We start from the raw sequence: 21,347 nt of genomic DNA, 5'->3' as shown, positions 1-21,347 counted from the left end.
AGCACTCCATCATGCACGGGAGAGACAATATATTCTAGTCTTCTGCTCAACTGTTGGGCTCTTTCCAACCCTTTTGCTATTTCCAAGCAATGTCACAGTGAGTGACTCGTATATTAGTCATTTCATACTCACATGCCTTCATAAAGAGAAGAGTGTATGGCACTGGGGTGTCTAAGGGTCTTCCCCAAGGAAGGACCAGGAAACTGCTGACTGCCCACTCCCCTGGCTCCTGAGCAAGAGGCACTCCCAGCTGATGCCAACCTCTTGCCTGTCATAGGTTATGTTCACAGAGGAGGATGTGAAGTTTTACCTGGCTGAGCTGGCTTTGGGCCTGGACCACCTGCACAGCTTGGGCATCATTTATAGAGACCTCAAGCCTGAAAAGTGAGTAAGGCCCAGGCCCCATACCAGCCTTCCTAGGGAGTACAGAGTCAGGCCCTGGGGTCTCTCCTGACAGGGGTAGGTGTACCTCTCTCCAACAAAGTCTCCCTCTCTGTGGCTTCCCCATTATATATGGGTGGAGCAGGGTGGTAGTGGCAGCAGGCTCCCCTTGGGGGGCTGCCTAATTACCAGTGTTGCCATTGACCAGGCCTAGATATCTCCATGCAGGTTTTTTGCTATTCCAGTGTGATGTCTGAGATGCCACCACTAAAGGTCTTTCCTTGATATGGTCCTCTTTAGAATTTTCCTTAATATCTAAATATCCTCTGGACACCTGGGTGGCTCAGTTGGTTAAGCAGCTGCCTTCAGGGGATCCCTGAAGCAGCGTGATCCTGGAGACCCGGGATCGAGTTCTGCATCAGGCTCCCTGCATGGAGCCTGCTTCTCCCTCTGCCTATGTCTCTGCTTCTCTCTCGCTCTCTGTATGTGTGTGTCTCACATGAATAAATAAATAAAATCTTTAAAAAAAAAAAAAGCGGCTGCCTTCAGCTCAGGTCATGATCTCAGGGTCCTGGGATGGAGCCCTGCATCTCACTCCCTGCCTAGAGGAGAATCTGCTTCTCCCTCTGCCTCTCCCTCATACTCTCTCTCTCTCTGAAGTAAATAAATAAAATCTTTTTAAAAAATCTAAATATACTCAAATGATAACTTGAGGGGGAGCCAGGGGCAGGTGCTGGGCTGGCTTGAGATCTAGCTTTAGAGTTAGGCAGACCTGAATTCAAATCTTGTCTCTACATACCTATTTCCTCTGTAACCGTGTGGAGTAATTTAACTTCCCAGAGCTTTAGTTTCCCCATTGTTAAAATAGAGCCATAATAATCCCTACCTCATCCAGTTGTCCTAAGGATTAACAAAAAGGACAGGCAACATGTCTGCATGGCCCTACATGGTACCACCACCCTGCTCCACCTGCCTCTCATCAGATAGATCTGGGTGGACTACTTTCTCTGGGCTAGGCCCAACCCCCCCAGCCCCTATGGTGTCACCAAAACACAAGGGGCCACTGCTGAAGGGCCCTGACTCCCATCTCTCCATTACAGCATCCTTCTGGATGAGGAGGGCCACATAAAACTCACTGGTGAGTAGAGGGCCCCTGCCCTTCCAGTCCTAGGGGAGGGTAAGATGGGCTCTTGATAGGCCTGGGCTGATGCTAGGAGATCCATTTTTCCTGAGAGGCTATGCCAGACGCTTGGAAGTGGTCAAAAGCCCAGACGCTAGACCTGGGACAGCCTGGGTGTGAACCCTAGCTCCCCATTGTGTAAACTTGAACAAGTCACCTAACCTCTCTGGGCCTTAGCTTCCTCCTGAGTGTCATGGGGTGCTGCCCTCAGGCCTGTGGCCAGGAGGGTTGGGTGTACAGGGGTTGGCAGCAAGGAAGGCCAGGGAGTTCCTACAGATATGTTTTCTCATCCTCCTTGCCACAGACTTTGGCCTGAGCAAGGAGGCCATCGACCATGAGAAAAAAGCCTATTCCTTCTGTGGGACGGTGGAGTACATGGCCCCCGAGGTCGTCAACCGCCAGGGCCACACCCACAGTGCAGACTGGTGGTCCTATGGGGTGTTGATGGTGAGTGCCCGGATAGGGGTAAAGCATTCAGCCCATGCCTTGGGCCCCGGTTTTCTCATCTGTATAGTGAGGGGGGTGATAATCATTAAGACTTCCTCCTGTCTTCTCCCAGCCATGCTGCCCCACCCTCAGCCCAGCTGTAGTTTCCTTCCTCAGGAGGATTCTAGGCTGGGCCCCACGTGGACTGCCCCCAACCTGGGATCTGGCCTCTCCTCAACCTCAGAACTCTAGTCCTGCTTTTGGTGTTCTGCTTGACACAATTCTTGAACCAGGTGGACCTGCTATGGTCCAGCAAGAATCCTGGGAGTGGAGCTGAGTGGCCTGAGTGGGAAGAGGTGGGGGACATGGGAGACAGAAACCAGAGCCTAATAGACCCTTGTCCTTTGCAGTTTGAGATGCTGACAGGCTCCCTGCCCTTCCAGGGAAAGGACCGGAAGGAGACCATGACACTGATTCTGAAGTAAGCACCAGCCCTGTCCTGACACTTCAGGGTGTCCCCTGGTGCCTGGTCTCAGATTGAGGGCTGAAATAATACTCTGTACCTGCCTCTGATTTCCCCATTAATGAGATCCTCCTCTGGATTAAGCGTTACGCTTTCCAGAGCCCCCTTTTCATCCACCAGGGCCTGTGGGTGGGGAATCCCTGAAGTCTTTGGGAGGTGAGTTAGTGGATGGTTTGTCTGAATTGAGCTGGAAACTAGACCTGGACAGAGTGGGGAGGGGAGACAAGGCCTCTGGGGAGGGCTCAGCCCTGATGAGACCTGGGGGCTATTTTAGGGCGAAGCTAGGCATGCCCCAGTTTCTGAGCACAGAAGCCCAGAGCCTCCTGCGGGCCCTGTTCAAGCGGAATCCTGCCAACCGGCTTGGTAAGCAGCCCCAGCCTGGGAGGGGAGCGGGGTACAGCTGCAGTCAAGGCCACAGAGCCACATCTGGGGCTGAAAGGGGCTGAAAGGGGCCGTTGTCCTTTGTGTGGTCAGACAATGCTGTGGGCCACCCTGCTTTCTGGCTCCATGTGTGGTGTTTGGGGCAGGGGGTGACCTGTGTGTAGGGGGAAGGCAGGAACTGAGTCATCCCCACTCCCCCTGGGGACAAGGACAGAGGCCCCCACACAGCTCCTTCGCCAAGGCTGCTGGCACAAGAGAAAGAGCATGAGCTCAGGAGTCAGAAGGCTCAGGTCCCAATCTTGGCCCCATGTCAAGTCCTCACTGCCCTGCATACAGCAGTCCTGCCATAAATATTTGTTGAACGAATGCCATTTATGAGCTAAGTGACCCAAGGCAGTTGACTTCACCTCCCAGAGCCCCAGGTCCTCATCTCCATGGGAGATGATACTTCATTTAGTCGAATCTGTTGACTAAATGAAGTTGCATGAACGTGCCTAGTGTGTAGTAGATGTCCAGTATGTCTTGTCCAGTATGGCTCCTTGGCTCCTAGGTTCCTCAGGACCATGACCAGCTTTGTAAGGTCCAGTCCTGGTCCCTAGGGTTGAGTGAGAGTGTGCCTGGTGGCTGACAAGGACATGGGATAAGAACAATAGAAAGGATAAGAACAATAGAAAGGAAGCCTGGGCTGGGAGGGGGATGGGGGCCTCTGCAGATCTTAGAACAAGGCCAGTTTCTGTTCTTGGACAAGTTGCCTGACCTCTCTGGGCCTTTCTTTCTTCTATTAGCACATTGGAGCTTGATCATAAAGGTCTCTGAAAGTGAAAAATGCTGAGTGGACAGGAGGCCTTTGGGGTGATGGCTGGGTGGATTTGGGGCAGTAGACTGCTGCAGCCACTAGTCCCAGACCACAGCGAGGTCACACAGCAGACAGAATGGGTATGTGGGGGTGGACCATCCAGGGGCAAACCCCTCATCTGGGCTCTTTCAGGCTCCGGCCCTGATGGGGCAGAAGAAATCAAGAGGCATGCCTTCTACTCTACCATTGATTGGAATGTGAGTGTGTCTATCCACCCTAGTCACCCAGTTAGGATTTTGCCTGTGGTGGGAGGAGGCTTGTACCAACAAGGGCTCCAGATGTGGAGCAGAGGCTGACGGCATGGCCTTAGAGGCAGGGCTGGCCCCCCAAGGGCCAGTAATTATGCCTCTACCTGCATGGCCTGTGCTCCAGGCCAGTGACCTTCTGTGTGAGGCCCCTAGTGGGCTGTCAGGGGTGCCATGCTGACTGGAGTGCCCACCCCACCTTGCAGAAGCTATACCGTCGTGAGATCAAGCCACCCTTCAAGCCAGCTGTGGCACAACCTGATGACACCTTCTACTTTGACACTGAGTTCACATCCCGCACACCCAAGGGTGCGTCTGTTGTCTGGTTTGTGCTTGGGCTGGCACAGGAGGGAAGGAGGGAGTCAGAGGCTCCCTGGGATGTAGGGGTGGGTGATCAGGGACTCTAGTCGGCCCAGGTATGTGGGCAGACTGGAGTGTAGGTCTCTGACTCTTTGTCCCCATATCAGTCTGCCTGACTCTCCCACTCCAGGGCTCTATGGGTCTCTTTGTATCTGGGTGAGGGGGTGGGGGAGTGGGTGGTTAAGGCCACAATAGAAAAGTCAGGCCCCCTGCCCCGGGCATCTTCCAGCCCACTGGGAAGACCAAACACATCAGGCTCACATTCACGTCAGGGCTAAAGAATCTGGCCCAGCAAAAACATGAGGTGGAGACAGTCTGGCAGAGTAGAGGTGACAGCACCCACAGGTCAGGGGCCAGTGTGAGAATTGCCTTTGGCTGCTCTGATCACTGGACCTCCGTGTACTCATCTAGAACATGGGCTCAGCCACAGACTCCCTTAGGCCCTGGGGTTACTGCAAGAAGCCAAAGAGGGGGCTTCTGGGAGTTTGATAATCCCAATATTTTGGTCAGATATTGTAGGGTAGTGTTAGCTCTGAAAGAATTCCCAGATGGATGGATTTTAGCAGAGGGGGTGCTCTTCTCACTGTGGCTTGCATGTCTCTGATGACAAGGAGCTTAGCACTTCTCCAACAGTTTGTCCCATCTTGATTAACTTATCTGACGAGTATGTACCAGGTTCCTACTGTGTGCCAGTGGTTGGCGGGGGGATGAGGAGGGCTCTGCCTTCATATGGCTCAGACTGTAGCTGGGGTGGAGACATGAAAACTACTGGGCATTGTGACAAACACAGCTTCATAGAAATGAGCTGGAGGAGCAGCCTCAGGCAGAGTTTCTCAGAGCTGAGTGTGACAGCTGATTCTTGAAGGAGGGGTGAGCAGTGGAGTACCTGGTTAGAGGGAACAGCATGTGCTGGGGAGCAGGGGCTCCTTTAAGGACCTGGGAAGTCCAGCGAAGCTGAGCTATAGAGTGGGGACAGAGGAAGCTGAGATCACAAGGACCTCGGTTTGCCAGGCTGAGGAGTTGGGCTTTTTTCTGAGGGCAGAGAGGAGCACTTGAAGGCTTTGGGCTGGGGGTAGATTTGCAGTTGGGATCATCCTTCCTGCTGTTGTGCAGAAGATGGACCCGAAGGGGCAGACCTGAAAGGGGCACCCCAGAAAGGGATGAGGTGTCTTGGCCTGGGTCAGACACCCAGTGTGTGTGGGATCTTTTCTGTTTCTTATGTGTCAGGGCTGGGCTGGTCTAAATACACATGAACGGATGGGCTTAACTGAAGCCCTCTCCACAGCTAGCTGCCGAGGCAGGCCTGGAGGCACCATGGTCTCCTTTTGCTGGGCTGCCTCGGGGTCAAGGGCACCTTCTCAGAGTTGCATCCCTCTCTTGTCCCTGCAGACTCCCCAGGCATCCCCCCCAGTGCTGGTGCCCATCAGCTGTTCCGTGGCTTCAGCTTCGTGGCCACTGGCCTGATGGAGGACGACGGCAAGCCTCGGGCCCCACAGGCACCACTGCATTCAGTGGTACAGGTGAGGGGGCAGGAGACTGCCACTTAGTTGTCTTTCCTACCTAGAAGCCACAAAGGCAGAACGGCTGACAATACAAGGCTCCAGAGTTCAACCCCTGACTGTCACTGTGTGGTCCATTGGACCTCCCAACCTCTGTGGGCCCCAGTTCCTCTGTTTGTAAAACAGGGATGACAACATGGATATGCATTTCCCAGCACAGAGCCAGGGACCTTGTAGAGCCTAGATAAAAACATGCAAGGGGGTGCCCTTGCTGTGATGCTGTGGGTGGCTGTGAGGTCCCTGACAAGGATGGGCTGGGAAGAAGGCTCATGTTTCCTCCCATTTGTCCCCCATTAGTACACTTTCCCAGCCCTGTGAGAAATTTAGAATTGAGAGGCATGAGCTCACTGCCGGGGTTCAGAGCTTCCGAGGTAAGGAACTTTGGATGAGACAGTTACCTTCGCAGTGCTCTATTTCCTCAGCTGTAAATGGGGGTGATGATAGAACATTTCTCCATAGGTGGCTTGTATGTGTAAAGTTAAGGTGACTAATATATTATACCATAGGGAGGTCTTTGTCCAGGACGAAGTTTTTTTTTAAAGATTTTATTTATTTATTCATGAGAAGCACAGAGAGAGGCAGAGACACAGGCAGAGGGAGAAGGAGGCTCCATGCAGGGAGCGCCCCATGTGGGACTCGATCCCGGGACTCCAGGATCACACCCTGAGCTGAAGGCAGATGCTCAACCACTGAGCCACCTAGGCGTCCCCAGGACAAATATTAAACCAGACTGGATACAAGGACAACAAGCCTGAACCAGGGGACATGTGGTCACCTGCTGAAAAGTGCTGTGAATAGTGCCACACAGTAGGCACCACAGAAGCATTTGCTATTATGAATGGCTCAGAACTGTAAGACACCTCATGAGGTGGGCTATGACACCCCAGAAGGGGGAGGCAACTCACACAAGTTCACAGAACGTGGCAGAGTTGGGACCCAGCTCAGGGTTCCTGCGTCCCTCAGGCCTGCCCTGCTTCCTCAGAGCCACAGATCTCTCGATGAGTGTGTTGTGGCTCTGTTGCCTGCCCCCCTCACCCCTGTCTAACCACAGCCTGGAGCCGTTGCAGGTGCCCATATAGAGTAGAAAACTGAGGCCCAAAGGGCCAGATTCTCAAGGTTACGGGACCAAGACTCTTGCCTGGTGCCACCTCCACTGAGCCAAGGCCTTGGATGCTGGGGGATGACCCCCACATTCTAGAGTAGAGGATCAGCCCCACCTGTTGCTCTCCTACAGCAACTCCACGGGAAAAACCTGGTTTTTAGCGATGGCTACGTTGTAAAGGAGACGATTGGTGTGGGCTCCTACTCCGTGTGCAAGCGCTGTGTACATAAGGCCACTAATATGGAGTATGCTGTCAAGGTGAGCCTCTTGAGCGTGTCTCAGCCAAGGCTGCTGGGCTGTGGGGGGAGGCCAATGTAGTCTTGGCCCTTTGGCGGGGGAGAGTTGGTTCCTTAGGCTCTGTGGGTGAGTGAAAGTTATGTGGCTGAGACCGTCCCCTAAGGCCTACAGGGTGGGCTCCATGGCAAGGAGGGACTCTGGAGACTGTCCCCCTGATATTGCCCATGTACTCTCTTTCCTCAGGTCATCGACAAGAGCAAGCGGGATCCCTCAGAAGAGATTGAGATTCTTCTGCGGTATGGGCAGCACCCTAACATCATCACTCTGAAAGATGTAAGTGGGGTCCTTGAGACTAGGATGGGGCTGGGGCACTCAACTCTGGGATTTGTCTCAGGACTACCATTCCTTTGATTTCTAATTTTCCTCTGCTCATGGGAGGAAAAGATCCTTGCTTCCCAAGTCCCTCCACTTCAGGCTCAGGCATTCTCAAGCATTCACTGCCCCTTGGTGGACCAGTGCCAACATCCTCCTGTCTAGGGAGGACAGGGCCCCAGATAAGTGAAGGCCCTGCGAGGGCCACTGAAGCACAGAGCAGAACACATGTCCAAGGCTCATGTCATTCTTTCCTGGCCTAGTGACCGGGTAACCAGGGGGCTCAGGCCTGGCATGGAGAGGAGGGACCTGATGATGAGGTCTCTGGCAGGTGTACGATGATGGCAAACACGTGTATCTGGTGACAGAGCTGATGCGGGGTGGGGAACTGCTAGACAAGATCTTGCGGCAGAAGTTCTTCTCCGAGCGGGAGGCCAGCTTTGTCCTGCACACCATCAGCAAAACCGTGGAGTATCTGCACTCCCAGGGGGTAAGTCTGGGGTAGGGGGCACCCAGTGGGGATGATGGGCTGCCAAGAGTCATACCATCACTACAGTGCATGAGCCATGGCCTGGCCCAGGCAGTAGTAGTCTTCAGCCAGCCAGACAGAGGGGAACTAGGGATGGTGGGTGGGTAAGTAGATGCATGTAAGGAAGGGAAGGAGGGAGAGATGAGGCCAGATTGTGAAATGGACTGTTTACACAGTACTTACTGTGTGCCAGGCACCATGCTAAGTTCTTTCCTTACATTATCTCAATTGATTTTCACAACAATGCAATGAGGCAAGTGCTATTATTGGCCCCATTTTACAGGTAAGAAGACCAAGGCTCAGAGACGTGAGATCACTTGCCCAAGGGCACACAGCCAGGGAAAATAGAGCCAGAATGTCTGACTGAGGCCTGTGGTTGAAGAGCTACAGATAGGGCTGTGAGTTGGGAAGCAGCAGGGCCAGCAGGGAGTTGAATCTGGTTGTGGGTTTGGCTGTTGGGACAGAGGAAGTGGATGCAGGAAGAAATGCTGCTGGAAAGATAGCAGGTGCTAGAGAAGAGGTATTTGTCTGAGCCATACGACTTGGCCTTTATCATTGCATGGGATGGTGGTAGAAAATTTACTGTGGTGTGTATAGAAGCTGAAAGCAGAGTTAGCATGAGTTTCTCCCTGGACGAGATGATGTTTTGGGGTGCTTCCAAGTCAGACAGCGTGGGTTCTGGGATCCAACAATTAGCTGTGTCCAAGTCCAGTGTGTATGGTTGGGAAGGCCTCTCACCTCTCAGCCGCTTCCTTATCTGCAGACTCAGGATAGTGGGAGCCGCCACCTTGCTGCACTGGGGAGGAATAGGGCCAGATCATTGCTGTGCCTTTTTTTTTTTTTTTTAAGTTAACTTTTTATTAGCAACAATTTTAAACATATACAAAACTATGATAAGAGTATAATGACCCTCCAGATACCCATCACCCAGATTAAAGAATTGTTGAGATTTTTATCTCCCTTCTTCCCTTCCTCCCTTCTTCTCTTTCTTTTCTTTTTTCCTGTTGCTTTCTTCCCTTCCTTCCTTTCTGCTCTCCTTCCTTCTTTCCTTCTTCTGCTTTCTCTCTCTCTCTTTCTTTTTTTGATGTTACTGAAGTATTTCTCCCAACTTTTTATTGAGGAAAACATTCAAAGTTAAAAAGAATCTTATAGGGATGCCTGGGTGGCTCAGTGGTTTAGTGCCTGCCTTTGGCCCAGAGTGTGATCCTGGAGTCCTGGGATCGAGTCCCATGTCGGGCTCCCTGCATGGAGCCTGCTTCTCCCTCTGCCTCTGTCTCTACCTCTCTCTCTATGTCTCTCATGAATGAATAAATAAATAATTTTTTTAAAAAATAATCTTATAGTGAAAACCATTTCCCTTCTAGGTTCACCAAATCTTAATCTGCCACATTTTCTTGATCTTTGTTTCTCTCTTAGTCTCTACTTCTCTATCTTTATCTCTACATATAAATATATATTTTTTATAGTTGCATTTGAAAGGAAGTTGCAGATGCTATGACACTTGGCTCATAAATACCTATAATTAAAGTATTTTATTTTATTTTATTTTTTAAGATTTATTTATTTATTCATGAGAGAGACAGACTGAGAGAGAGAGGCAGAGACATAGGCAGAGGAAGAAGCAGACTCCTTGCAGGGAACCTGACGTAGGCCTCGATCCCGGATCCCAGGATCACGACCTGAGCTGAAGGCAGGCGTCCAACCACTGAGCCACCCAGGCATCCCTAATTAAAGTATTTTAAAACATATCTTAGACCTTTCATAATCTTAGTTGTAGATCCATAACTCTAAAAAAGACATTTTCTTTCATAACAACTCTCAAAATTAACAATTACTGTGTTCACGTAGTAGTCAATAGATGCACTTCCCTATTGACCTTTCAAAAAATCTTTTTTGCCATTAGCATGTTGGAATCACGGTCTCTGCAAGATTTACATCTTTCATTCACTTGTTACTCCCTTAAGTCTCTTTAAAAGCTGGGATAGGGATCCCTGGGTGGCGCAGCGGTTTGGCGCCTGCCTTTGCCCCAGGGCGCGATCCTGGAGACCCGGGATCGAATCCCACGTCGGGCTCCCGGTGCATGGAGCCTGCTTCTCCCTCTGCCTGTGTCTCTGCCTCTCTCTCTCTGTGTGACTATCATAAATAAAAAAAAAAAAGAAAAGAAAAAAAAAGCTGGGATAAAATTTGCATACAGTAGATATTAAGTGTATAACCTGATGAGTTTAGTTAAATGTGTAACCTCCATAGTAAAACTTCCCTTTTTTATGCTACTGACTAGTTGAAGAGATCAAATCTGTGGAATGTCCTATATTCTGAATGTGTCTATTTGCTTCCTTATGGCATCATTTTAATTGTTTCTGTATTGCCTATATTTCTGAAGTCTTAATTATATTCTGCATCAACTTCTTTTCAGAAGCAAGGAGTTAAAAAACACTTCATGGGGGCACCTGGGTGACTCAGCCAGTTAGGCGCCTGCCTTTAGCTTGGGTCATGGTCCTGGGGTCCTGGGATTGAGCCCCGAGTCAGGATCCCTGCTCAGCGAGAAGCCTTCTTCTTCTTCTCCTCCCTGCTTGTGCTCTCTCTCACTGTCTCTCTCTCAAATGGATCAATAAAATATTTTTTTAAATATTTTATTTATTTATGAGAGACAGAGAGAAAGAGAGAGAGGCAGAGAGAGAGGCAGAGGCAGAAGCAGGCCCCATGAAGGGAGCCCAATGTGGGACTCAATCCCGGGTCTCCAGGATCACGCCCTAGACCGAAGGCAGCGCTAAACCGCTGAGCCACCTGAACTGCCCTAATAAAATCTTAAAAACAACAACAACACACACTTCATAGGAGGTGCAGTGTACTTCATATGGCATCACATCCCCAAGCACAGTGTAACTTGGCCCCCATTAGTCATTGGTACTCTCAGGTGGTCACAGTCTAGGGATGAGTGAATGGGTGGCAAGTGGTGAGTGAGTCTGATGGTGTCTCGTAAAGACTTGCACCAGCCTTTCATGGTTTCATCCTTTCAGGATCTTCGCCTGAATTAATCATTTCATTAGATTTTGCAAAAATGGCAATGTCTGATTCTGTCTAATTTATTAGGGAAGATTCTTTTGTAAAAAAAAAATAATCAGAGCTTCAATTTGGTTACCACATGTACTGCTTTAATGGTCATGTTTGAAGAAGTTTTGGCTTTTGAAATGGTCAGTGCAAATAGGCTAATATTTAAATATATCAGGTCAGATAGTAAATGCTTCCTTTTCCTGTTTTGTTCTCAAGTGGGTGAGTACTAGGTAAAGTTACCCCAGGAAGGTTTAGAAGACAGAGCCAAAACAGTGAGTTTCCAGTGGGTCACCTAAAGCTCAAAGCAAGGACAGACTTTCTAGAGTAAGAGCTGCTTCCAAAAAAAAAAAAAAAAAAAAAAAAAAGAGCTGCTTCCTCTACTAGGGATATATAAACTCTAAATACAGACAGCCACTTGGTGGGAGTGTTATGGGGAAAAGTTGTCTCTTTCCCCATTCCATGAGTCTGTGGGTCTCTAAATTTTCTGGCCCTTTCCAAATACCAGGGGAGATGATGAGGAAATGGGAAATTCTCATTGAGGGATTGGAAGGGAGATTCTTTGAGCTGATTATGAATTGGCAGTATCTGTAGTCTAGAAGCTGGGAATCTCCTAAGAGGGATGGGAAGGGAATGACCAGGAACAGGGCCCATTGGCACCTTCTCTTTGATTTAATGTTATCTTTTTATTGAAGTATTACATAAACATGAATCATAATGTACAAGTCAGTAAATTTTCATAAAGTGAATAAACACACATAACCAGCACCCAGATTGAGAATCAGAGCTTTTCTAGTTTCCCCAAATTCCCTCATATCCCTTCCAGGCCCTGCACCCTTCCCAAGGATAACCATTCTACGCTAACTGCTAATAGCTTAGATTAGTTTTCCCTGTCTTTGAATTTTACATACACATACTCTGTTGTATCTGGCTTCCACCACACCACATGCTCTCTGGGATTCCTCTACCCTGTTGCCCTGTGACTGTAGCTTCCTCATCCTCATTTCTGTGTAACTTCTGCTATATGAACAGACAATGCTTTGATTGTCCATTCTACTGTTAATGGACATTGAGTTGTTACCAACTTTTGACTATGACAAGTAAATAATGTTGCTGTAAGATTCTAGCACTGTCTTTTGGTGACTACACATGTGTGGATTTTTTTGTTTTTTTGTTTTTTTGGTTTTTTTAAGATTTTATTTATTAGAGAGAGAGGGAGGGAGAGACCATGAGCAGGGGGAGGGGCAGAGAGAGAGGGAGAAGCAAACTCCCCATCCAGTAGGGAGCCCGATGTGGGACTCGATCCTTGGACCCCAGGATGATGGCCTGAACCAAAAGCAGATGCCCAACTGACTGAGCCACCCAGGAGCCCCACACATGTGGGTTTTAATGCTGTGTACAGACCTAGCAGTGGACCCTCCAGGTTGCAGTGCGTTTGTGTGTGTGTGTGTGTGTGTGTGTGTGTGTGTGTGTTCATCTTTAGTAGGTGATTCCAAACAGTTCTCCAAAGCTGTTTTGCCAGCTTACAGCCCCTCCAGAGTGTGTGGGAGTTCTGGTGCTTGCCAACACTTGGGCTTTTGCATCATTTTAATCCTAGCCATTCTGGTAGACATGGAGCGCTTTCTCATAGCGGTTTTCATTTGCATTTCCCTGATGACCAGTGAAATTGAGCACCTCTTTGTGTGTTTATTGCCTTCTTTCATAAAATGCATGTTCAAGGCCTATGTTTATTTTCAAAAATTGGGTTGTCTGCCTGTTTCATCTTATTTTGCAAGAGTTCTTTAACACATGGAGCCCTGGGATCCCTGGGTGGTGCAGCGGTTTAGCGCCTGCCTTTGGCCTAGGGTGCGATCCTGGAGACCCGGGATCGAATCCCACGTCCGGCTCCCGGTTCATGGAGCCTGCTTCTCCCTCTGCCTGTGTCTCTGCCTCTCTCTCTCTCTGTGTGTGACTATCATAAATAAATAAAAATTTAAAAAATAAAAAATAAATGGGATCCCTGGGTGGCGCAGTGGTTTAGCACCTGCCTTTGGCCCAGGGCGCGATCCTGGAGACCCGGGATCGAATCCCATGTCGGGCTCCTGGTGCATGGAGCCTGCTTATCCCTCTGCCTATGTCTCTGCCTCTCTCTGTGTGTGTGTGTGTGTGACTATCATAAATTAAAATAAATAAATAAATAAGTAAATAAATAAAAAATAAATAAAAAACACATGGAGCCCTTTTAAGCCTAGCTTCCCTCATGTTGTTTCCAGAAGGACCCCCACTGTGCCCAGGATGGCCTGTTTGAGAACTCAGTAGAGAGTCACACTTTGGCTTCTCTGCTTAACCAGATGATTTCCACAGAAGAACTTCACTCTGTGTGTGTGTGTGTGTGTGTGTGTGTGTGTGTGTGTGTGTGGCTGGTCTCAGGCGCCTAAATGCATATCCTTTAGTGGTGGAGATAATGACAAAGGTGTGGCTGCTCACGGTAGCTGGCATTACACAGCAGTTCCCACAGGCCAGAGTCCTAAGCACTTCACATATCAACTCACTTAATTGTCTCAACAAACAATTGGAAGTGGGTATTGTCATTATGCCCATTTTATAAGTGAGAGAGCTGAGGCTCTGAGAGTAAGTAAAAGTCTCCTTGCTAATCTGGCTTCCCAGTCCTCTAGTTTTCTGATCCTTGTTGTCCTATAGTCTCTAAGAGCTTTTTTTTTTTTTTTTAAGCTTTTATTTATTTATTCATGAGGGATACAGAGAGATAGGCAGAGACATAGACAAAGGGAGAAACAGGCTCCTCACAGGGAACCTGATGCGGGACTCGATCCCTGGACCTGGGATCATGCCCTGAGCTGAAGGCAAACGCTCAACCTCTGAGCTACCCAGGTATCTCTCTTTAAGAGCTTCTTAACAAGCACTCACTGTATCTTAACATCCAGCCTGATGTTAAGGGTTCAGCCCAGAGAGTACTGGAGTTACTATGACCTGGTATACTGTCATGGTACTGTTACTATGACAGAGTAGCTGTCATTTCCCATGCCCTGTGCTAAATATTCCTGGTACAGAACTTAGATGCTCCTTCCTGACTCAGCACAGTCACCGGCCCCATTTTCCAGGTGAGAAAACAGGGCTAGAGTGATTAAGTGACATACCCAAGATCACGATACAGGCTATTAAAGCCAGGATTCACACGCTGGCCTGACTGTATCACCAGCCTGCCAGAGACCACAGCCTACTAATCAGTGGCTGCATTTGACCTGCACACATATTTTGTTTGGCCTGCGAGATGTAGGGTGGTTTTTGTTTTGCTTTTGGTTTGGTTGAGTTGGGGAACGTGGCCACTTTTGAAACCTGGGTCTAAGCGGCTATGTGGTGACTGTCAGCTGGAGTAGGTTAGGTAGCAGCTGCCCCTTTAGACTGGTTTGCATGGCTCCCTCTCAGCCTGGCTTCCCTCATTGCTTGCACAGCCTGTTGTGCTTTTCAGAGCATACCCTACCCTTTCCCTCACACCTCACACATACACCTAGGGGACAGGTATCAGAATCACTGCTGGGGCTACCTGCCATAGTGAGCCACAGTTACCTGTAGGAGTTTGTTGTTTCTCTGTGTTGTGTTAGGGCAGGATAAAGATTGAGAACTTTCATATCCTCATTTCCTGAAAGTGTCATCTGTGTCATGCTAAACTAAAAAGACTGTGGAATTAAGGTCAGAGCTGGGTTCAAGTCTCACCTCTGCTTCTTACTTATATGAGCAAGTCCATTCTCTTCTCATGGCCTCTGTTTCCTTCTCCGTAAAATAGAGCCGGCAGCCCCTGCCCTGCCCACTGACCTAGGTATAACTGGCAGCCCCCAGGAGATCATGGTCAGGAGAGTACTCTGTAAACCAGGAAGATCACCCATACAGGGTAGTTGGTGTCCTCAGCTAAGCATCCCTGACTCTGGGAAGCTTGGCTGGGCCCTTCCCAGGGAAGAGAATCTACATTCTTAGGGTATGGCCTTCTCTTTGGGGCCATATGATTGCATTAGGAAGGAGAGAGCCCAAGGAATTGATCGGGTACTGTCCAGGAGGAGGCTTCCCAAGGGTTTGGGTATAGTTCACAGTGTGTCGCCAAGACCACTTTGCCAGTGTAGCCCTCTCCTCCTCATCTGGCACTGTTCCCTCTGTGGAGGCGGACTGTCCTGGGCTGTATCTACTCTCCAACCTTCCTGTCCCACACGTACCTGCTAGAGGACTTTGGGGCTCGACTGGGACTGTGAAGGAATCATCTCATAAAGCCAACTAATCTGTGAGAATCAACTAACCTCACCTGCAAGATCTCTCCATGTTTCAGAGGTAGATTTGTTCCTTCATTGCACAGAGTTCACTTAGCACTTGCTCTGTGCTTGGTGCTAGAGGTAAGCAGGCATTCTGCAGACAGAAATGGTTATTTATGGTTGAAGGAGCCTTCATTGGCCTGAGCTCAGGACACTTGAGAGGATGTGGTAGACAATGAAGCTGGAATGGATAGCTGAGCCTCCCACACCAAGATATGGACTTTGAGCTTTATCTTGCAGGTAGTAGGGAGCCATTGAAGGTTTTTGACACCACCCTGTTAGCTCATGGGAGGAGGAGCAAGAGGGTAAGACCAAATTTAGTCTGAGATGTGTTGGGTTTGTGGAACATTCAGTGGTTGTTATCTGGTAAGCAGCTATGTAATCCTGGACTCAGGAAAGTTCTGGGCTAGGGTTGGCGATCTGAGAGTGGTCGATAATTAGGTAATGGAGGAGTAGCTATATATATAACCCTACAGAGGGAGGGGGGAGGATGGAAAGTGGAGTGGTACGTCCCCCTCTGATTACAGAGGAGCAGGCCAGAGGAGTCATTTGCTTCAGGGCTCAGTAGTGTCATTCAGGCATTCAGTAGATGCTCATTGAATACCTACTGTGTGCCTGGAACTATTCTAAATGTTGAGATAGAGCAGAGAACAAAATACCCATGGAAGTACATTGCAGTGGGTAAATTAAAAAAAAAAAACAATTATTTAAATATTATATCAAATGGTGGTAAAATGCTATAGATAAAAATAAAGCAGGATAAGGAAACTAAGGAGTACTAGTTGGTGATTGCTATTTTATATGGAATGATCCAGGGAAGTCCTCACTGAAAAGGTAATATTTGAGCTGAGACCTGAAAGAAACAAGAGAATGAACCAAGCAGATGCTTAGGGGAAGAATGTTCCTAAAATAGGAACAATAAGTGCAAAGGCCCTGAGGCAGGAGTGTGCTTGGCATGTTGAAGGAAGTGCAAAGAGGCTGGTGTGGCTGAAGCTAATTGAGCAAGGAGGAAGGTGCTAGAGGACATAGAGTGCAAGAGATGTGGTTGAGAGGGAGGGGAGAGATCAAGTGGGGCCATGTAAGCCTTTTTAAAGGACTTTACCTCTTAAGAGGAAAAGCCTTGGAGAGGTTCCAGCCAGGATAACATGATCTGACTTATGTTTAACAGGATCACTCTGGCTGCTGTATTTAGAACAGACTGTAGGAAGCAGGGTAGAAGCAGGGAGACCAGCTAGGAGGTGGTTGCCATAATACAGGGGCAGATGATAGGGTTCCTGGTTGGGATTAGTGCTGCCAGTAGCGGGGTTGGAAACTGATTGGGCTCTGGATATATTTCAGTGGTAAAGACAGCAGAGTTTGCTGATGCCATGATTGAGGAATGTAAGAAAAAAAGAATTGAGAAGGACTCTTTGGATTTTGACCCAAGCAATGGGAAGCATTGATGGAGTTGTCTTTAGGAAAAACTGTGATGAGCAGACTTGAGTGGAGAAATAAGTAGAGTTTGGACAGGTGTAATTAGGGCTGCCTCGCAGATATCCACACAAAATTCCAGTTGGTAGTTCCAGCAACACTAAGAGCCCCATTTCAGCCCCTTCCCTTCCTTTCAGATTCTGGGTACTTCTGTCCCTCTCCTGGCCTTCTTCCTAACTGTCTCATCCCTGGCAGTTGACCTGGGCCTCTAGCAGCCTGCCCACAGCAACTGACTGGACCCTCTGCTCCTAGGTTGTTCATAGGGACCTCAAGCCCAGCAATATCCTGTACGTGGACGAGTCTGGGAACCCTGAGTGCCTACGCATTTGTGATTTTGGCTTTGCCAAGCAGCTACGGGCAGAGAATGGGCTCCTCATGACACCTTGCTACACTGCCAACTTTGTGGCACCTGAGGTGAGTGTTCCAGCCTCCTTACCTGCAAGAGTAAGGGGTCTGGCATAGGAGACCTCATGCCCTTTTACAGAGGCCCCACACTGTCCAGGATTCCAGTCTGTATGGTCTCAGCTTAGGTACCAATCCCAGCCCGTGGTTGGGATCCTTGTCCTATGCTTTGGGGAGTAGCAAACTAATATATGCGGCCGCTTGCTGCTGCTCTCTAGACTAAGCACCCTCCCCTGCCTTCCTTCCTGCCAGGTGCTGAAACGCCAGGGCTACGATGAAGGCTGTGACATCTGGAGCCTGGGCATTCTGCTGTACACCATGCTGGCGGGGTGAGCGACCCCTCCCCCCTACCCCTTCTTCCAGCCCTGGTACACAGGTAGGAGGGGTGCTTGTCTGATGCCAGAGACTCAGGCCTGCCTCAGGAAGGTCTGAAGATAGGGATGTGGCCCTGCCTTTGGGAGCCCCACATGGAAGGGGAAGATACTGCCCTGAGGAGTACCCAGTCTGAAGGGAGAAACACAGCTCCCCACACCCACACCCACCCCAGGATGGAGGCCAGAGGCTATACCCAGACTGGGTGGACTTTTCTCCAGATACACTCCATTTGCCAACGGACCCAGTGACACACCAGAGGAAATCCTGACCCGGATCGGCAGTGGGAAGTTCACCCTGAGTGGGGGAAATTGGAGCACAGTTTCAGAGACAGCCAAGGTGAGTCTGTGAGGCCCTGTTCATTTGGGGTGGCGAAGCAGGGTCCTATCCCAGGGCTTTTTAGCAGTTCATAAATAGGTGACCTGCAACCTCGTTTCTGCAAGTGGAATGTTTCACAAATCCCTGATGCTATATTTCCCCAAGTGGAAGATTCCCAGGCAGACTACCCTCCTACCTTGTTTGGACCACTTGGTGATCATTCATGGCTCTTCCCATGTTCTGAGCCCTGTGGGGGACAGAACTGCCATAATCACAGCCCCTGCCTTGTGGGAACTTGGTGTGAGGAGACATACAGGCTTGCCTACAAGGAACAGAGATGCCAGGCAACAGAGAAAGGCAGGTCCTCCTCCAGGGCTGCAGGTGTTGGAGGTGAGGGGCAGATACTGACTACGTCAAGCAGAGGCCTTCTCAGAGGAGGGGACATTTGAGCTCTCACTGTTAGCAAACTTCCTGTTATGGGAGCCTCTGTGCCAGACAACGGGTTGAGCCCGTGATAAATAGTCCCTTACATCTGCCTTATGAGGCAGATACTGTTGTTCTCTCTCTTTCTCTGAGGGGAAACTGGGGCTCAGAGAGCTGAAGTAATTTGCCCAGGATACTTAGCTAATAAGCAGAAGAATCAAGTTTTGAATCTGAGTCTCTGCCTCTTCTCAATCTTAGTTTCTCCCCACCTTCCTGCATGGCTTCTAGAAGGTGAAAGAGAAAGGAAAGGACTTTCCAGGAAGAAGTCCCAAAGAAGGGCATGTGCTTGGGGAGGCCTTGGAGTGATGTGGAGAATGGATGACAGAGGCTCTTGAAAGGGTTCAGGCTGGAGATGGTGGGAGATGGTAGACTTAGCTGTGTGCTCCCCTGCCAGCTCCTCCCACTGACCCTCTTATTGCTGTGCCCCCAGGACCTGGTGTCCAAGATGCTGCATGTGGACCCCCACCAGCGCCTCACAGCTAAGCAGGTCCTGCAGCACCCATGGATCACCCAAAAAGACAAGCTCCCTCAGAGCCAGCTGTCCCACCAAGACCTGCAACTTGTGAAGGTATGGCCACTCTGGGTGCTGGGCATCTGGTAGCCCAGGCCAGGGTTCCATGGGCAAGAACTTGAGTGGCATAGCCTGGAGATGCCATATCTGTCTGTCCTCAGGGAGCCTCAGTCTAATACACAAGAGTGTCAACAGTCCTCTAGGAGACACAGGCTCAGAGCTCTGAAGCTTCTAGTCTGAGGAGGAGGCAGGACTAATGAGCATGAAGGACCACCAAGGCTAGATTAACAGGGGGCTGGGGATCTCTGGGTGGCTCAGTGGTTTGGCGCCTGCCTTTGGCCCAGGGTGTAATCCTGGAGTCCTGGGATCAAGTCCCACATCAGGCTCCCTGCATGGAGCCTGCTTCTCCCTCTGCCTATGTCTCTCTCTCTTTCTCTCTCTCTCTCTCTGTGTGTGTGTGTATCTCATGAATAAATAAATAAAATCTTTATTTATTTATTTATTTAATAAATAAAATCTTAAAAAAAAAAAAAAAAACGGGGCTGGGTGGTGTAGAGCACTGAGAGAGGCTGGGGAGCACATGTCCCTGCTCCCACTTGTACCTCCGACCATTATGATCTGACCTCTCACCTTCTTTCCCAGGGAGCCATGGCAGCTACATACTCTGCACTCAACAGCTCCAAGCCCACCCCTCAGCTGAAGCCCATCGAGTCATCTATCCTAGCCCAGCGGCGGGTGAGGAAGCTGCCCTCCACCACCCTGTGAGAGGCAAAGGCATCCAGGCCGCATGGCGGTGCTAGCTTGATGGAGGCAGCATACTTCCCAGAGGGAGCAGGCCTGAATCACAGGGCCAGAGGGAGCAGAGCCCCAAGGGGCCCAGGAAGCAGCCAGCCCAAATCACCCCTGCTGAGGGTGTGAGAAGTGCCTTCTCCTTCCCCAGGATGGACTCTTCTCAGCTCATGTTCTGCTGGTTGAAATCAATTCACTGTACAAACTCTCATCTTTTTTTAAGAAAAAACTGGCGTCAACTGCCATGGATTTTTATAAGATCCATTTGCCTTTCTGGGAGCAGAAAGAGCCAATGCAGCCCCAGGAGGGGCACTGAGTTACACCAGGGCTCTCTGTGGCTGAGAATCCGTAGAGCTTTGGCATCCTACCCTGGGGAACCCCACGACCGGCCATCTGTAGCCATCTGCACATACCTCCAAGGCAGTCCAGCACCACCTTCCAGAGCCCTTGGCTGTTTAGCAGAACTTGCTCTATCCACGGTCAGCTCCTTTTCCGTTCTGTTTTGCTGGGGGTGGGGTGGGGGTGTCTAAACCTCTTCCTGACAGAAGAGAGGACCAAGACTCCAGAGCCTCCAGCTCAGGCACCAGCATCTACACCGGCTCCGCTGTGGGTTCCCTGCAATGAGATTGGGCAGCCCCAGGAGGAAGATCCAGAAAGCACTTTTTGGCTGACTTGTGTTGGAGTCTGCTATAGGACAGAGTTCACAGGAGGCCTGTGGGGTGGACCAAGAGGGTCAGGGGCTCTTTTTCATTTCTTCCTCAGCTGGTTACTCAGGGTTCATCTGTCCATGGCCTTTCTAATAAACTTGCAGTTGAGTTGAAGCATGCTTGCCTCCACTTTTCATCCCTGAATTTCCCCTCTCTGCTGTTGGGTATTGAGGACTTTGGCAGCAACAAGAAATGGACCAGGGCCAATGAGCCCAGCTGCTTGGAACTCAGGTCATTTGGGGAGCATGTGGGAGTACCACCAGCCCTTCCTACACATTCCTGCCAGGGGATTCCATTCCATGGTATTAATAATAGTAACAGTATTATTAGCCACCAGCGATCAAGTGCCAGACACTGTACCTGAGCCTTACATGTATATCTCACTTAACCTTAACAACACTGTGATGTAAATGCTATTCAGTTATCAATTCTGTTTATAGATGGGGAAATAGAGGCTCAGAGAGGGGAATGACATTTTCTCCACAGTAAGTATTTTCTTACCCACCTTGGCCCTGCTCCAGATACTGGTGAAGCAAGTAGAAAACAAGGTCATTGTTTTCATGGGTCTTTCCTCCTACTAGGGGAAATGGACAATTAACAAACTGAAGTCAGCTATGAACAAGACATATGCAGGATTAAATTGGGGTATGAGCTGGCATGATGTGGAAAGCCTCTCTGAGGAGGTGACCCAGAAGTTGAGATTGAATGATAAGGGGCTATCCAATACTGGGAGGCAGGGCAGAACCTGGATAAAGCCCCCAAGCGGGGAACAGCCTGGGCATGCCCAGGGAGGATCCAAAG

The 21,347-nt window shown here is 49.6% G+C and overlaps 1 protein-coding gene across 4 annotated transcripts in view; it reads left to right on the top strand.

Annotated features, from left to right (window-relative positions):
- Nucleotides 1-20,660, top strand: part of RPS6KA1 (ribosomal protein S6 kinase A1) — a 37,484-nt gene extending 16,824 nt beyond the window's left edge. For all 4 annotated transcript variants that reach the window (XM_072750668.1, XM_072750667.1, XM_026014485.2 and 1 more), the window contains 16 exons: nucleotides 278-384; nucleotides 1,482-1,519; nucleotides 1,866-2,008; nucleotides 2,398-2,468; nucleotides 2,785-2,873; nucleotides 3,880-3,944; nucleotides 4,199-4,301; nucleotides 5,742-5,872; nucleotides 7,146-7,271; nucleotides 7,494-7,583; nucleotides 7,954-8,112; nucleotides 17,217-17,378; nucleotides 17,619-17,695; nucleotides 17,960-18,077; nucleotides 18,970-19,107; nucleotides 19,693-20,660. In XM_072750668.1, coding sequence (XP_072606769.1) covers nucleotides 278-384; nucleotides 1,482-1,519; nucleotides 1,866-2,008; nucleotides 2,398-2,468; nucleotides 2,785-2,873; nucleotides 3,880-3,944; nucleotides 4,199-4,301; nucleotides 5,742-5,872; nucleotides 7,146-7,271; nucleotides 7,494-7,583; nucleotides 7,954-8,112; nucleotides 17,217-17,378; nucleotides 17,619-17,695; nucleotides 17,960-18,077; nucleotides 18,970-19,107; nucleotides 19,693-19,815 — 1,740 coding nt within the window. In that variant the 3' untranslated portion in view covers nucleotides 19,816-20,660. The remainder of the gene's footprint in view (nucleotides 1-277; nucleotides 385-1,481; nucleotides 1,520-1,865; nucleotides 2,009-2,397; nucleotides 2,469-2,784; nucleotides 2,874-3,879; nucleotides 3,945-4,198; nucleotides 4,302-5,741; nucleotides 5,873-7,145; nucleotides 7,272-7,493; nucleotides 7,584-7,953; nucleotides 8,113-17,216; nucleotides 17,379-17,618; nucleotides 17,696-17,959; nucleotides 18,078-18,969; nucleotides 19,108-19,692) is intronic.
- The last annotated feature ends 687 nt before the right edge of the window (nucleotides 20,661-21,347 follow it).

This window comes from Vulpes vulpes, chromosome 2, assembly GCF_048418805.1.
Source record: "Vulpes vulpes isolate BD-2025 chromosome 2, VulVul3, whole genome shotgun sequence".
NCBI lineage: Eukaryota > Metazoa > Chordata > Mammalia > Carnivora > Canidae > Vulpes > Vulpes vulpes.
Note: the sequence above shows the minus strand (reverse complement) of the source record. Positions and strands in the feature narration are given on the sequence as shown.